Below are 16607 nucleotides of genomic sequence, written 5' to 3'. Positions count from 1 at the left end.
TTCCATTGTGTGTGTGTACACACACACTACATTTTCTTTATCCATTCATCTGATGATGGATACCTTGGTTGGTTCCAAATTTTGGCTATTGTGAACAGTGCTGCTATGAACATGGTGCTGCAGGTATCTCTTTGATACATTGTATTCAAGTCTTTTGGGTATATATGCAGTAGTGGGAATGCTGGATCATATGGCAAGTCTATTTCTGGTTTTTAAAGAAGTCTCCACAGTGTTTTCCACAGTGACTGTACTAATTTACATTCCCACCAACAGCGTGTGAGTGTTCCCCTTTGTCCACATCCATATTACTCTCTATGTTTTAGATTTTAGCCATTCTGACATGGGTGAGGTGATATGTCATTGTGGTTTTGATTTTTATTTCCCTGATGGCTAGTGATGTTGAAATTCTTTCATACATTTGTTGACCATTTGTATTTCTTTTGAGAACTGTCTATTGAATTTCTTTGCCCATGTATCAACTGGAATTGTTGTTTTATTGTTGTTGAGTTTTTTAAGTTACTAGTATATAAAGGATATTAACCCTTTGTCAGATGGGTGGTTTGCAAATATTTTTGCCCATTCTGTTCGATGCCTCTTCACTCTATTGATTGTTTCCTTTGCTATGCAAAAGCTTTTGAGTTTTATATAGCCCCGTTTGTTTAGTTTTGCTTTTGTTGGCTGTGCTCTGGGGGTCTTATCTGTGAAATCATCCCCTAAGCCAATGTCTTGGAGTGGTTCCCCTAAGTTTTCTTCTAACAAATTAATAGTCTCAGGTCTAATATTTAGATATGTGATCCATCTTAAGTTGATTTTTGTATATTGTGAGAGGTGTGGATCTAATTTCATTCTTCTATATATATACATCCAATGTTGCCAGCACTATCTGTTAAAGAGGTTATCCTTATTCCACTGCATAGTCTGAGCACTTTTGTTGAAAATTAGTTGGCTATATGTATGTGGATTAATTTTGGGGCTTTCTATGATAAGGCAACTTTATAACATCCAAGACATTGTCAAGAATGTAACCAAAAGCAGCGGAAGCTCAAATAACATAGTATAGTTTCAAGTTTATTGCAGTGTCCTCCTAAGTGATGATCCAGATCCTAATTTGCTCAACTCCACCCCCAGTTGTGTTCTCTATACAGAACTTGGAGTGCTACTTTTAAAATAGTGGTTGATGAAATGATTGGTGAATGTCAGGCAATGAAATGCCGAGAAATCCCCCAACGACTTCCTATTTCATCAGAGTCAAAGCCTGTGGGGTTTGTGCCCTTCTTCCCACATTGTCCTTGACCTCTCCTCCTACGTCCCACTTTCTCCACTCTGGCTGTGCTAGCCTCCTTGCTGGTTTTTGGACACACTCCTGTTTCAGGGCCCTTTTCTCTACCCAACTGCTTCTCAGTTATACCCTTATGCCTTGCTTCTCACTTTCTTCAGCTCCCTTAGATGTTGTTATCCCTGAGCTCTTCCCTGACCATCCTGTTTAAAACAGCATTTCCTCCCACCAGCTCCTTTCTCTGTTGTTATCATTACTACTAGTAGTTGTATTCATAGTATTCTGGCAACGCTTTTCACCATCTAATGTATAATGTAATTTACTTATTTAGTTCATTGTCCAAGTTGCCCCTGTACGTCTTCCCATATCTAATACCCAAGAATGAATACATTTAAAATGAAGATTGCCTCCCTCCTTCCCTCCCTGCCTCCCTTCCTTCCTAACTCGTTTCCCTTTTCTCTCTCCCTCCCTTCCTCTCTCTATTCCCTCTCCCTCTCTCTATCTGCGATGTGTCCGGATTTTTCCCTCTCCTCTCTCATAACTGCCTTAGCTGTTACAGATTCCTACACACCACGCAGTAAGTCATGACCCTAAGAGTCAAGGAATTCCCAAGGTCATCATGGAAACTGTGGTGGCCCAGTGTGTCACCCACACTGTCCCAACACATGGAATGGCCTTGGGCTGTAACCAGGAAGTGGATACCCCGAAGTAGTCAACTCCATCTTCTTGGAGATGCCTATGAGTCTCTGATGGAGTATTCCGTGTGGACTCTGCTGAATCCTGGAAGTTGGAGGGGAGATTTGTTCTGACAGTTTTGTAGGATTGTCTGACACATTCATAAAATCACCATCTTTGAAATGAATACTTAGGGTCCGAGAGGGGATATGAAGTTTTTTGTTTTTTTGTTTGTTTGTTTGTTTGTTTTGATGGGCAGGGTGGACAGTGAGAGAGAGAGAGAGAGAAAGGTCTTCCTTTTTCCATTGGTTCACCCCTCAGTGGCTGCTGCGGCCAGCGCACCGCGCTGATCCGAAGCCAGGAGACAGGTGCTTCTCCTGGTCTCCCATGCAGGTGCAGGGCCCAGGAACTTGGGCCATCCTCCACTGCACTCCCAGGCCACAGCAGAGAGCTGGCCTGGAAGAGGGGCAACCGGGACAGAATCCGGCGCCCCAACAGGGACTAGAACCCGGTGTGCCGGCGCTGCAGGCAGAGGATTAGCCTATTGAGCCACAGCGCCGGCATGAAGTATTTCCCATACCCATGCTAGCTACTGGTGAACTTTGTGATCATGGGGCAAATCATTCTATCTTTCTGATGGTATCTGGTAATCCCCTGCAGCTCCCAGAGCCATGTCATTTTAAAAGGATATCTAACTTGATTTTTTTTTCCTGTATAAATCTGCCTACAGCCTAGGAAATTGCTCCAGCACATTTGTGTCTCTTTTATCCAGCTTGTAAATGAGGATATAGAGTGTCTTTGAATATGGATGGAGCTGGTGGAGTGAGCCCCTGCTTTCAATTGTTTCTGATGAGTTTTGTCTTTCCTTTCCTGAGAGACCACTGTTCTTTGTTCCTTGATGCACTGGGTTTATTAATCATAGACTCTCTCTGTACAAGGCGCAAAGATGTGGGGACAACACAGGTAATGAGTTACATATATTCTAGGCAGTGTGCTAAGTGCTGAATCTCTAGTGGAACATTGGGTGGAGAAAGTGCAGGCCCTATGCTGCATCCTGGGAGTTGGAGTGGGAGATTTGTTCTGAAATCCTAATATATTAGTTCATTTAATTTGAGAGAGAGTATTATTGTTGTCTCTATTTTAAGTTCATCTGAGATGACCTCTGATTGCACCTTCCCACTACCTTTTATTGTAACAAAATCTCTTATTTCCCTAAAGAGTGCTAGGAAATTGTGGTGGCACTGAGGGAGGTGATCTGATGCTTGTGTTGGAGGGAAGACAGATCCTCTTTTGCTAGAGCACCGTTTGGCCTAGTTCTCAAATAGGATTCAGTCGAGGCAGCTTCTCTCTCTTTTTCTCTTGTCCCTGCTAGCTACAAAAGTGAAAGCAAATTCCTGCTGATAGAATAGACAGTCAACCCTAGGTGTGGAAACATTGTGAAGTAAAGGGAATGATCCAGACACTCCAGTTCTCAGTCTGGCTCCTCCAAGTACCCTCAAGTCTCCACCCTGTAAGAGATGAGAATTCGCCTACCTTCCCTTTACAAATGCCTGAGAGTCTCTTGGACCACGCAGGGACTTTCCTCTTGGGAGTGCTACAGGTCCTGCAGTTGTCAGAGGTGTGATGCCAGCACTAACTAACTGTGTGACCTCGGGAAATTAATCTCTCTGACTCTGGGATTTCCTCTGTAAAATGCCTTCAGCATTGAAGAGTCACAAATATCTCTAATTTTGTGCAGTAATAGGAATACAAAGAGCAGCCAAGACAGAATGCACAGGCTTGGAGAGACCCTGAAGTTTGCACAGAGAGAATGACTTGACATACTGGGTCATCAGACACAAAAGAAACTTTGGCCAACAGAGAAGCCAGTAGGAGTCATGCAGGAAGGAGATACAGTACACAAAGGAATGAAAGAGAAAGTGTATGGGGCAAGTTAAGAATAGTCTAGACTGACTGGAGAATTGAGCATGTTAGGAAAAATAACAGGTGAATAGCTGGGGAAGCCATTTTTTATAGGATATGCTAAAGATTTGAATTTTAACCTAAGAGTATCAGGATCCATTGATGAATTTAAGCAAGGCGGAAAATTATGAGATCCATGTTCACAAGGTGGATGAATTAGAAGACATAAATTCCTCCCAAGTAATCTTTTAGAAACTGGTACAAAAGAAATCAAGAGGAGGAGTTGTGATCAAAACACACTTTGAGGGGGTAGTGCTGTGGCGCAGCAAGTAAAGCTGCTGCCTACAGCTCTGGCATCCCATATGGGTGCCAGTTCAAGTCCCAGCTGCTCCACTTATGATCCAGCTCCCTGCTAATGTGCCTGAGAAAGCAGCAGAGGATGGCCCAAGTGCTTGGGCCCCTGAACCCAAGTGGGAGACCCAGAAGAATCTTCTGACTCCTGGCTTCAGCTTGGCCCCAACCTGACTGTTGTGGCCATTTTGGAAAATCAGTCAATCTCTCTCTCTCCCTCCCACTCCCCCTACCCCGATCTCCCTTTCTTTCCATAATTCTGCCTTTCAAAAAAATAAAATAAATATTTAAAACACATGCACTCACATATGCACACATTTTGGATGCAGCATGCTTGGTGACCCCAACATTATTAAACACGAGGATTTACAGGATAACAAAGTAGAACAGTAGTGGATGGATATGGAAGAGGGATGGGGAAGGCGTGGTGCTTGTCTCCCATAAAATATTTTTTAAAAAATAGAATGAAATCATATCTTTCACAACAAATTGGATGCAACTGTAAGCTATTGTACTTGGTAAAATCAGCCAGCTCCAAAAGACAAATACCATATGTTTTCCCTGATCTGTGGTAACTAATAGAGTACAAAAAAAAATGTAATGTATATGAGCAAACTTGACATTTTGAGAATTGATTATTGTTTACAGCCCTTGGGTCTACTGTGGAGGAGCAGTGCTTTTTTCTTCTTACTATTTGTTGAATTCTTTACTTAGTGGAAGGTTAATCTTATGATTGTACAATAAACTGGGGGCTGGCACTGTGGCATAGCAGGTAAAGCTGCACCTACAGCACCAGCATCCTCTATGGGCGCTGGTTCGAATCCTAGCTGCTCCTCTTCTAATCCAGCTCTCTGCTATGGCCTGGGAAGGCAGTAGAAGATGGCCCAAGTGCTTGGGCCCCTGCATCCATGTGAGAGACCTGGAAGACGCTTCTAGCTCCTGGCTTTGAATCCGTGCAGCTCCAGCTGTTGCAGCCATCTGGGGACTGAACCAGCAGATGGAAGACCTCTCATTCTCACTCTGCCTGCTTCTCTATAACTCTGCCCTTCAAATAAATAAATAAATCCTTTTTAGAAAATAAATTTTAAAAAGCTTGAAAATATGTCCTTATAAAAATTAAAGAATAAGAAAGGGAGGAGAAAGAAGGGTGGAGCCTGGGCAGGAGGGAGGGGAGGGGAGGAAGTATAACTCTGCTCCTAAATCTGTATATATGAAATACATAAAATTTGTTCACCTTATATACATAAAACTCCCTAAGTCCTGGGAGTATATTTGGGCCGACTCTCCATCCACGGTAGAATTAAAATCCTGTGTTTTCCTTGATGGTCGCTCATCCCCTGAGCATGCTGATTGAATTCAGTTGCTGCCCTCCTTCTCTGCAGAGGTCGTCTTTACTGGAGAATCCCATCCTCCCATATCCTGTGCACCGTGTGAATTCTTAGTCTTGATGGAAATTTTCAGGATGACAAGGATGCTGAGAATGCGGAGTGAATTCAAATTTATTTCCAACTCCTTAATGTTTCTTTTCTTCAAAAGCCAGTGGGGCACAGTGTAGCCTGCAGAGCCAGCACACAAGGCTCAATTCTGTGGATGCTCTGATATCCTCACAGCCCTTAAATAAGAACAAATTCTTGTCTCCAGTAACTTTTTTTTTCTACTCAGAATTGATGGATCCGTAAAAAGTCTCTTCAGAATAGATTACTGAATGTTCAAATTAAACACTAAAGCCTTTTCTGTAGCCCTTTAATTTTTAAAAACTACCACCTTTGTTTTGACCAAGAACTCCCTCTATTTGACTAGACCTGCTCCTTTGGGGAATACAAGGAATTTTTAAAAAGCACATGTGAATCTCAGTCGATCAGGAAAGCGTATAGAAGAAAAATATGAAGGCTTCAGTATCCTGAATTCCTACCCAGGTGCTCTAAGACTTGGAATTCACTTCCTCTTTCTCATGTCCTCCTTTAAAGTAGGCATGTTCCCAGGATACTGAATCAAGTGTTCCTAGTCCACATCCCTCACTGTCTCAAATCTCCCCCTCAAATGGAATTGCGCACTCCACCAAACCCTGCTTCCTTAATCTCGTTTCTGATAATGCAGTTGTCTTGCATCAGAGTTGCTTCTACCCCCACCTACAAGCTGATGTCTGAAATAGGGAATTACAGGAGAGGAGGACTGCAGAAGACTCTTCACTTGTCCAGCCACTGACTGACACTTGAGTCTTCTGTAAAGTGGAGGAATGTGCTGAACAGACGAGAGACTGGTTGTCTTAGCAGGCAGACAACTCATGGTTTGGGATTGTGATGCTTTTCTCAGTCTTCCTGTTGTTTCCACTTATTGGTCCTTATTCTGATTCTTGGAACCATTCAGGGCAAGTTTAATTCCTCTTCCCTGTGACACGATTTTAAATATGTAATGACAAAAATGCTGTGTTTCATGAATATTGTTCTTAAAGCTTAATCATTCCTTTTTGTTCCTCATGTAGCCTCACCCTCTCCCATAGAGGTTGCTCCTATCTCAAGCTTCCAGCTTAAAATATATGTATATATTTCCTTTATTTCTTTGAAAGAGTTGCACACACATACAGGGAGAGAAAGAGAATGCTTCCATCCACTATTTCACTCCTCAAATGGCTACAATAACCAGGGCTGGACCAGGTGGAAGCCAGGAGCCAGGGACTCCATCCAGGTCTCTTATGTATGTGGCAGGGGCCCCAGTACTTGGGCTATCATCTGCAGCATTCCCAGGTGCATTAGCCGAGAGCTGGATCATAAATGGAGCTGCCAGGATTCAAAAAGGGGCTCATATGGGATGCCAGCACTGCAGGTGGTAGCTGAAGTTGCTGCACCATACTCCTGGCTCCCAGCTTCCAACTTCCTATATAGATCCTAGATACACAGAACAAAATCAGTGTTTCAGGTGTGTTACGACACCCTTTCTCTTTAGACTAGTGTACCTCTATTGGTACAGCCTAAAGCAAAATTAGTTTCTGGAAGCTATATTCCATTTTGATTAAAATGTGATTAAACCATAAGCCTTTTATTTTCACATGCATTGAGTTGCATCTCCTTTAGAGATTGCATCGTTGACTTTCTATGCCTTCAAATAATTTTATCTCAAAAAATGTCTATTATTAAGCTTTACCTATCTCAACTCCCTGTCACAATTTTTGTGGACCTTGATTTTGGATTCTAGTGTACTTATTGTGCCCATTATGTCATACTAAAATTCTATTTCTTCTCCTAAACTATTGACAAAATTACAGAGTCAGATAATATACACATTGCTGAATCAGTAATTGGCACCCTGTATGTATGGTTATCAAACTAGGTATGAAGTTGCCCTTTTTTATTATCATCTGCCCTAAATTTACCCAGATCATCTGTGAAGATCCCAGGAGATAGCTTCCCCATTGCTGTGCCAAGGCCCACATTTATTGACACCCACGAAACTCCCTGATATCATACTTCCTTCAAAAAAGGAAGTGATATGAGTATGGTATCACCTTAGGACTCAGTGATTTTTGGAGTTCAGAAACCATATATATATATATATATATACACACACACACACATACATACATACATACATATATGAGGCTACATGAGGAACAAAAAGGAATGATTAAGCTTTAAGAACAATATTCATGAAACACAGCATTTTTGTCATTACATATTTAAAACTGTGTCACAGGGAAGAGGAATTAAACTTGCCCTGAATGGTTCCAAGAATTAGAATAAGGACCAATAAGTGGAAACAACAGGAAGACTGAGACATATATACGTGTGTGTGTGTGTGTGTGTGTGTGTGTATATATATATATAAATGAAATTGGAGAGATACAGCCAAAGACAGATCTTACATCCATTGTTTCACTCCCCAAATGCCCGCAAAGCCAGGGTTGGGCCAGGCTGCAGCCAGGAATCCAAAAGCTAATCCTGTTCTTCCAAATGGTTGACAGGGACCCAAGTACTTGAGCCAACATCGAATGCTCAAGTACAACATTCAGTGCCTCCCAGGGTGCACATTAGCAGGAAGCTATAATCAGGAGCAGAGATGGAACTCAAACGCAAGCACTCCTATATAGGGTATGGGCATCCAAAGAGGCATCTTTAACTGCTTACCCCAGAAACCATACTTTTCTTTTTATGATTTTTTTTTTTTAATTTCAAAGTCAGAGTTACAGAGAGAATGGAGGAGAGAGTGAGAGATCTTCTGGCCGCTTGTTCATTCTCCAAATAGCCGCAACAGCCAGGGCTGAGCCATGCCAAAACTGGAATCCAGGAGCTTTATCTGAGTCTCCCATGTGGGTGACAGGGACCTAAACATTTGGGCCAGCATCTTCTGCTTTTTCAAGGCCATTAGCGGGAGGCTGGATGGGAAGTGGAGCAGCCAGGACATGAACTGGCACCCATATGGGATGCCAGCATCATAGGTAGTGGCTTAATCTGTATGCCACAATGCCAGCCCCACAAATCAGTCCTGACAATGTGTCTAAGATGAATGCCAAGCTAACTGTCCCAGGAAAAGGGCACTACTTTTTTTAACCTATAAACCTTTTATTTAAGATAAACAAACTTTATACACTTCATATATACGAATTTTGGAACATGGTGATTCCACCCGCCCTCCCACCTACACTCCCACCCTTCTTCCTCCTCCCTCTTCTATTCCAATTATTTTCTACAAAGATCTATTTTCAGTTAACTTTATACTCATAAGATTAGCCCTACACTAAGTAAAGAGTTCAACAAATGGTATGAAACAAACAAAAATGACTGTTCCTCAAAAAACTGAGACAAGGGCTGTTCAAAATTATTGAGTCTCAAAGTGTCAATTTCACTTCTATGGATTACCTTTTAGGTCTTCTATTAGTTACCACAGATCAGGGAGAACATAAGGTATTTGTCTTTTTTGGACTGGCTTATTTCACTAAGTATAATGGTTTCCAGTTGCATCCATTTTGTTGCAAATGACAGGATTTCCTTTTTTAACTGCTGTGTAATATTCCATAGTCTTCAGTTGATGGACATCTGGGTTGTTTCTATATCTTAACTATTGTGAATAGAGCTGCAATGAATGTGGGGATACAGAAAACTCTTTCACATGCTGATTTCATTTCCTTTGGGTAAATTCCCAGGAGTGAGGTGGCTGGGTCATATGGTAGGTCTGTATTTCTGAGGTGTCTCCATACTGTCTCCCACAGTGGCTGTACCAGTTTACCTTCCCACCAACAGTGGACTCTTAATGTCTGTAGGAAAGCCATTCTAACAGGGGTGAGGTGAAACCTCATTGAGGTTTTGATTTACATTTCCTCAATGGCTAGTGGTCCTGAGCATTTCTTTCATTTGAATTTCTTCTTTTGAAAAATGCCTGTTCAAGTTTTTTGTCCATTTCTTAACTGGATTGTTTGTTTTGTTGTTGTTAAGTTTCATGAACTCTTTATAGATTCTGGATATTAATCCTTTATCAGTTGCATAGTTTGCAAAAGGGCACTTCTCTCTACACTTGGGATTATAGATTCCATCTGTGCCAGGTGAGGGCCCCAACCACTGCCCAGCAGCGAGCTCTGCCCTGTGATCCTAGACAATGGGCTCCCATGGGGCAGTGGCCAGTGCCCTGCAGTGCTGGGGAAAGCTGGGTAGCTGGTAAGCCTCAGTGAGATATTGTTGGCCAAGTATGTCATCGAAGAGACTATCCAACAACTTTACCACTTCTTCTTGCTTTGGAGATACTTTGAAAAATAAAAAGATTCAAATCCCTGCAGAACAATACCATATATCAAATCATTCTAGATAAGCCAGAGCTACCTCTTTTTATAGAAAACCAAAGAGATTGCTCAGTTTAAGCCATTAGCATCATTATTAACATTAAATTTTTTCTTTGTGTTATTATCATCATCAAACCCATCTGCCAGTACAGTGCTAGAACACAGCCAGCTCCCTGGGCAGCAGAGATGTAACAGCTCTGTAGCCACTGGCCTACTCTAGTTGCCTTTGAGGGGAAAACTCCAGTGGTGTGGAGAGGAGAGGAACAGCAATGGTGGAGCCAGCACTTTGCTGAAGTTTGAGTGCTCCCCCAGTGCATCAGAGCAGACTGGCAACCCCAAATTCAGAGTCACATTGCAGAGTAGTCGTGAAGACAAGGAAGCAAGCAGCAGAGACTTCCTTGTACCTTGAGCAGCTGTGAATCTATGGTGGGAAATGGAATTTTATGATGTGAGCGTATCCTAGCAGTCATCCTGCTCCCTGGGCTCACATCTGTATATGCCTTCATTCTTCTGTAGGAGTACATGTGAGGGATGATAGAATATTGAAACAAGGGAGCACCACAAAGAAGGGAAAACTGGAAAGACTCTAGATACTTCTGGAGGAAGAAATGTCATGACTTGTGGATGTGGGAGAATGGGAGGAAATACGAAGGTAGATGTGGTGACTGACAGAGTTCAGGCTTCAGCGCTGGGAGGATGTTTTTACTAAACTGAGGTCAAGATTAGGTGGCTAAGAAGGCTGAAGACAGGGAAGGAAAATCAACTCCATTTTTAAAATATTAATATTGAGATGCCTATTAGAAAACTAAGTAGGAATCTAGAGAAGGAATCTGGGTATCTGAGTCTGACAACGGGAAGAGGCTGGGGTGCAGATATAAATACTGGAGTCATCCCTAAATAAGGGGTTCAGTAAACCAAGGAGCTGGGTAAGATCAGATTAGAAAGTGATATTTTTTGTTGGCCATAGAAAACTTTACACAAAGGCGATGTTATTATCTTGTCCATTCCTAGCTGAATACGTCATTGGTGAAAGAAAACAATTTCTAAAGTGGGGTTGGTCCTATGGAATTAGCCCTAAAATGACTTGCGGGAGAAATAAGAGAAAAGAAGTAGACTGGCCCTACACCCCACTCCCACGAACCTGTGGGGACTGTGGGGCTCACTCATACCCCAGCACCAGCTCAGAGAGTGTCATCCCTCAGGCATTCTTCCAATGAAATTAATCATGTTAATATCTATAAATAAAGTGCAACCAACAGTTACTTTAACAGTGCATGTTAATTATTGGTAGGATCCGTGATTGAAGAAGGGTTTTGCCAGTTTTGTCATGTCTGGGGAAAGTATCAAGAATACACATGGAGTTTTGAGAAAATAGGATGATCAGATCATGAACAGCTTCCAGGTGAACCAGGTTTGGACCATCCGTGTAATTATTACAGGTGAGGATTAAGGAAAAAAAGAAATGTTGGAATTAGAATTTCCTCTCCAGGTATCAAATGAATGATTTCTTGCTGCCTTATCTAAGAAGGGCTTTTATTTTTGAAAGAAGCTGTGTCATAACAGGATTTCTCACTGAGACAGTAGTGCTGGGGAACCTGGGGGCGGGGGTGGGACTGGGAGACCAGATGTCCCATAGCCTGTGGCTCACCAGACATTAGATCCAAAGGCTTCCAGAAGCCAGTCTACTGTGGGTGCAATATATACCCAAGGACCACCCCTCCTTCATTTGTGCATCACAATTCATTGACACAGGAAATATTTTATTTATTTGAGAAAGGCAGAGGGAGAAAAGCCAGGGTTAGGCTGGGTGAAAGCTGCGAGCTGGAAATTTCCTCTGGGTCTCCCAGTGAGTAGCAGGGACCCAGGTACTTGAACCGTCACCTGCTGCTTCCCAGGGTGTGTATTAGCAGAAATCAGGAATTAGGAGTGCAGCCAGGGCTCAAATCCAGACACTCCAATATGGGATGTGGGCATCACATCATCACATCCCAAGTGGCATCTCAACCACTAGGCCAAATGCCTGACCCAATGCAAGCTCTGTTGACAGAGAGTAGGTAAGTGGGTCTTCCCCATGAGGAGTGCACAGAAGAAAAGTTCCCTCCACCTCTGTAGAGTTCTTGGCTAAGTCTAAAACAAAAATTGACAAAGGTAGATTAACAGGGAAAAAAATACACATTTATTTAATGAACATTTCATGTGGCATCGGGGCCTTCAGAAATGAAGACCCAAAGAGTCAGAGGACACTATTTTTATGCTTAGGTTCAATAAAGAATGGATAGCCATGCAGAAATGCGACAGGACAAAAGAGAATGGTCTCATGACAGCAGACTGAATAGAGAAACTCAGCGAGGCCTGTCTGTGCTTCCTCTTTTTGATCTCTCTGTGTGACATTCCTTTCTCTTGGGTATGTGGCAGGACCCCTCTGGAATGAGGGTGCTGTGACCCACGATCGGTTACAGTAGGTCTGAGAATTTCTCTGTGACTTGCTCGTACAAGGAAAGGTAGGGGAAAATGAAAGTCATATTTCTAGATCTTATGGCTGGTTTGGGGGCAGAGGAGTTCTAGTTTCTATGATGCACCTTGGCAAAAAGCAGTTCTAGTTTCTATGGCCCGCCTTGGGGGAGGAGAGGGAAGCAAGGGAAACCTGAGCAGGAGAAAGTCAGGAGACTTTTCTTCGGAGGCCCTTCCAGGGCCCTTCATTTCAAAGCACTCCACACGCCACCATGCCGCCCTCTAGCCGTGGTCTCCTGAGCCCCAGCACTGACGAGAGAGAAAGCAGATAGTCCAGTGCAATAGTGATCATAGCTCCCTCTGTTCAGTGTGTACTGTACAGATGTGCTTTCTTCTTTAATCTTTTCCTTTTTATCAACCATGTCCTGTACATACTAAAACCATTTTCCAAATGAAGAAATGAGAACGAAGAATTGAGAAACTGAGAACTTAGGTAGCTTATCTAAGGTTGGGGAGTGGCTAGATGAGACACCAAACTTGAACTCTGCTTCATTCATTTGCACTCTGTGTATAGGCTTCATGTGCTTTTAAATACAAATGAGATCATCTTTATGTTTCTGTTCATAACCTCATTTCCCATTCTTAAAAAGTACTTTTAACTACTTTACCTGTTTCTTTTAAGGTATGCCTCCAGAACTTCTTGCTCCTCTCTAACTGTAACTTAGTACACTTTAATCAACCTGTTGCACAGTAGGGTAACTATAGGTAATATTAATATATTATATATAGACATATATATTTTTCTCTATTAACAAAAACTAGAAGATAACATTTTTAATGTTTTCAACATAAAGGAACGTGAAACATTTGAAGAGATAAATCTATTTACTCTGATTGGCCATTACATAATAAATTTAATAAATTCATTTATCAAAATGCAAGTATTATATATGGGGCTGGCATTATTATGCTGCAGGAAATGCCACCATTCCATATGCACACCAATTTTGTCCTAGCTGCTCCACTTCCAATCCAGGTTCCTGCTGATGACCTGGGGAAAGGAGCAGAAGATGGCCTAAGTGTTTTGCCACTGCCATCCATGTGAGAAGCCTGGAAGAAGCTCCTGGTTCCTGGCTTTGGCCTGGCCCAGCCCCAGCCTTTGCAGCCATCTAGGAAGTAAACTAGCAGTAGGAAGACCTCTCTTTGTGTGTTTTTCTCTCTCTCTCTGTAACTCTAATTTTCAAACAAATATATAAATTTTTTAAAAAAAATCACCTACCCTGAAATATGTATAATTTTAAGTCAAATTTAACAAGATTTTTAGAAACAAAGTAAAATATGCATTAATGTGTAAAATAAAAATGCTTGGTTTGAATTTATTATAATTTTTAGATTTCTATTTAATTTTATTGTGGAAGATAAGGATTTAGCTCCAAAATTCCCTAAATGCACACCCATATACACCATATACACTATACTTTCCTCTCCCATTTCTCAAAATAGTTATGCATTTGTGGAGATAATTATTCATGCTAATATCATTGTTCATTTATAGCTGAACTATGTTATTCTCTGTGATTGCATTCTCTTATTTTTCCTCCTAGGAGTTCGTAATTTGTATCTCCGATCTGGATCTTTCCCCTAAAAGATAACTTACATAACTAGATGGCTACTCAACAACCCCATTTGGATGTCTAATACACATCTCACATTTAACATTTGCAAAACTGAATTGTTCTCTCATATAGCCCAATTCCTTCTCTTATATATTGAGAAATGTACATTAATGGCAATTCCTTTCTACTTGACCTGTGGGAAATTTAGAAATTTTTTAGTTTCTAAATATTTGGGTATTTTCCAGATGTCTATGATTAAATTCTGGTTTAATTTTGTTCTCATCAAAGAACATACTTTGTTTTGATTTCTGTGCTCATGAATTTAATGAGATTCTTTATGCCCAGAATATGACTTATTTTGGTGAGTGTTCAGTATAAAAATGTGCATTTTGCAGTCATAAGATGGAGTATTGATGGGTGGAGTAAATATCAGTGAGTTGATTCATTATGTTAATCTTTTCAGCTTGCCTCTTTATTACTGGCAAAACAGTGTTTAAATCTCTCATTCTACTTGTATATTTGCGTATTTCTCTTCTTAATTTCTATATGATTTGTTTGATGTGTTTTGAAAATGCATTATTAGATGTATTTATGATTATTTGCCCCTCTTGGAGATTTGCCCTTTTATCAATGAAATAGCGCCTTCTTCCTGGGAAATATCTTTTTTTTTTTAAACACTGTTTAAAGATTCATTTACTTGTGAGGCAGACTGACAGAGAGAGGCAGAGACAGAGAGACAGCGAGCAGTTTTTGTCTGCTGATTGACTCCCCAGTGGCCATAGCAGCTGGCACTGGGCCTGCCTTGGAGCCAGGAGCCAGCAATTCCATCCCTATCTCCCACGTAGGTGGCAGGGGCTCAAGCACGTGGGCCACCTGCTGCTGTTTTCTCAGGCACATTAGGAGGGAGCTGGATCAGAAGCAGAGCAACCAGGGCTTGAATTGGTACTCAGATACAGGATGTTGGCATTGCTAGCAGCGGCTTAACCCACTGCATCACAATGCTACTCCTGCATTTTTGAAATATCTTTGATATTAATATAGTCAGTCCACCTTTTTTTTATGAGTGTTTACATGCCCTAATTTTTTCATCCTTTTTAAATATATCTTCATGATATTTTAAGTGGGTTTCTTGTAGACAGTATATAGTTCAGCCTTGCTCTGTTATCTAACCTGACAGTTTCTATCCTTTTAATTAAAGTTATTAGGTATATACATTTAATTATCAATATGAGGATATTTAAATCTATCTTTTCTCTTTGTTCCAAGTGTACTTTTCTTGTTTTTCCTATTTTCTTTTGGATTGAGCAATTTTTATTATTCCATTTTACCTAATAATAGCTTATTAAATATACTTAGTTTGTTGTGTTTTTTTTTGTTTTTTTTGTTTTTTTGACAGACAGAGTTAGACATTGAGAGAGAGAGACAGAGAGAAAGGTCTTCCTTCCGTTGGTTCACCCCCAAATGGCCGCTATGGCTGGGGCGCTGCGCTGATCCGAAGCCAGGAGCTTCCTCCTGGTCTTCCATGTGGGTGCAGGCGCCCAAGCACTTGGGCCATCCTCCACTGCCTTCCCCAGGCCACAGCAGAGAGCTGGACTGGAAGAGGAGCATCCGGGTCAGAACCTGGTACCCCAACCAGGACTAGAACCTGGGGTACCAGTGCCACAGGTGGAGGATTAGCCAAGTGAGCAATGGTACTGGCCTAAATATACTTAGCTTTTTCAGTGTTCAGTCTAGTGTTTAAAATATATACCTTTATTTTATCTAATAGTTATTATTTCCTTCCTTCTTCTTGCTTTAGGTTTAATTTGTTGTTATATTTCTGGTTCTTTAGAATAGCAACTGAGGTCGTCAGCTTGAGATTTTCTTCTTGTCTAACATAGGCATTGTAGTGCTATAGATGTCCTTGTAACTACTGCTCTAGTTTCACTCCACAGATTTTAATATGTTATGTTTTCATTTTTACTCTGTTCAAAATGCTTTCTACTTTTCCTTTTGATTTCTTCTTTGACCTATGGAGTATTTAGTTACTTAGTTTCCAAATATTTGGAGATTTTCTAGGTATCTTCTTTTTGCTGTTTATTTGAAATTAGTTTTCACTGTTATAAGAAAATACCTTTTGCATGATTTGAATATTCTTGTATCTAAATGGAACTTGGTTTATGACCTATCTTGCTCAGTGTTCTGAGTGCATTTACATAGAATATGTATTTTCCTGCTGCTTGGCCTACTATTAGATAAGCCAAGTTAATTTAGTTTTATCTGAGTATTCAAATCTCTGACTATGGTTAGTTACCTGTGCATCTTGATGGGGCACAGTGCAATCCTTTAACAAACATAGAGTGTAAACTGATCAAACCAGGAAAGCGACATCTCTACATCCCTACCCTTCCTCTCTGTTTGGAGACTATCAGCTCTTGATCCAGTGCTTTATACAGTATAGGACACAGTATTATGAACTGTAGTCACTCCACCGAGCTATGGAACACTGGAGCCTATGACTTCCACCTCACTGTGGTTTAGTACCCCTTATCCAACTCCTCTATATCCCCACCACCCCTCCCAGCCTCTA

The 16607-nt window shown here is 41.3% G+C and overlaps 1 protein-coding gene across 8 annotated transcripts in view; it reads left to right on the top strand.

The window, feature by feature from the left end:
• The window catches only part of SYT9 (synaptotagmin 9), a 219527-nt gene that overhangs the window by 151044 nt on the left and 51876 nt on the right, over nt 1-16607 (top strand). Inside the window, exon 4 of one of the 8 annotated variants that reach the window (XM_089311192.1) lies at nt 5052-5235. The exons of the other annotated variants lie outside the window; for them this stretch is intronic. Within the exon in view, the coding sequence (XP_089167318.1) occupies nt 5052-5153 (102 nt within the window). The 3' untranslated portion in view covers nt 5154-5235. Of the gene's footprint in view, nt 1-5051; nt 5236-16607 lie in introns of those variants that run through there. 8 annotated transcript variants of the gene reach the window in all.

The sequence above is a fragment of the Oryctolagus cuniculus genome, chromosome 1 (assembly GCF_051225735.1).
Source record: "Oryctolagus cuniculus isolate XC-2025 breed Fujian yellow rabbit chromosome 1, ASM5122573v1, whole genome shotgun sequence".
Classification (NCBI taxonomy): Eukaryota; Metazoa; Chordata; class Mammalia; order Lagomorpha; family Leporidae; genus Oryctolagus; species Oryctolagus cuniculus.
This window is presented reverse-complemented; position numbering and strand designations above follow the sequence as displayed.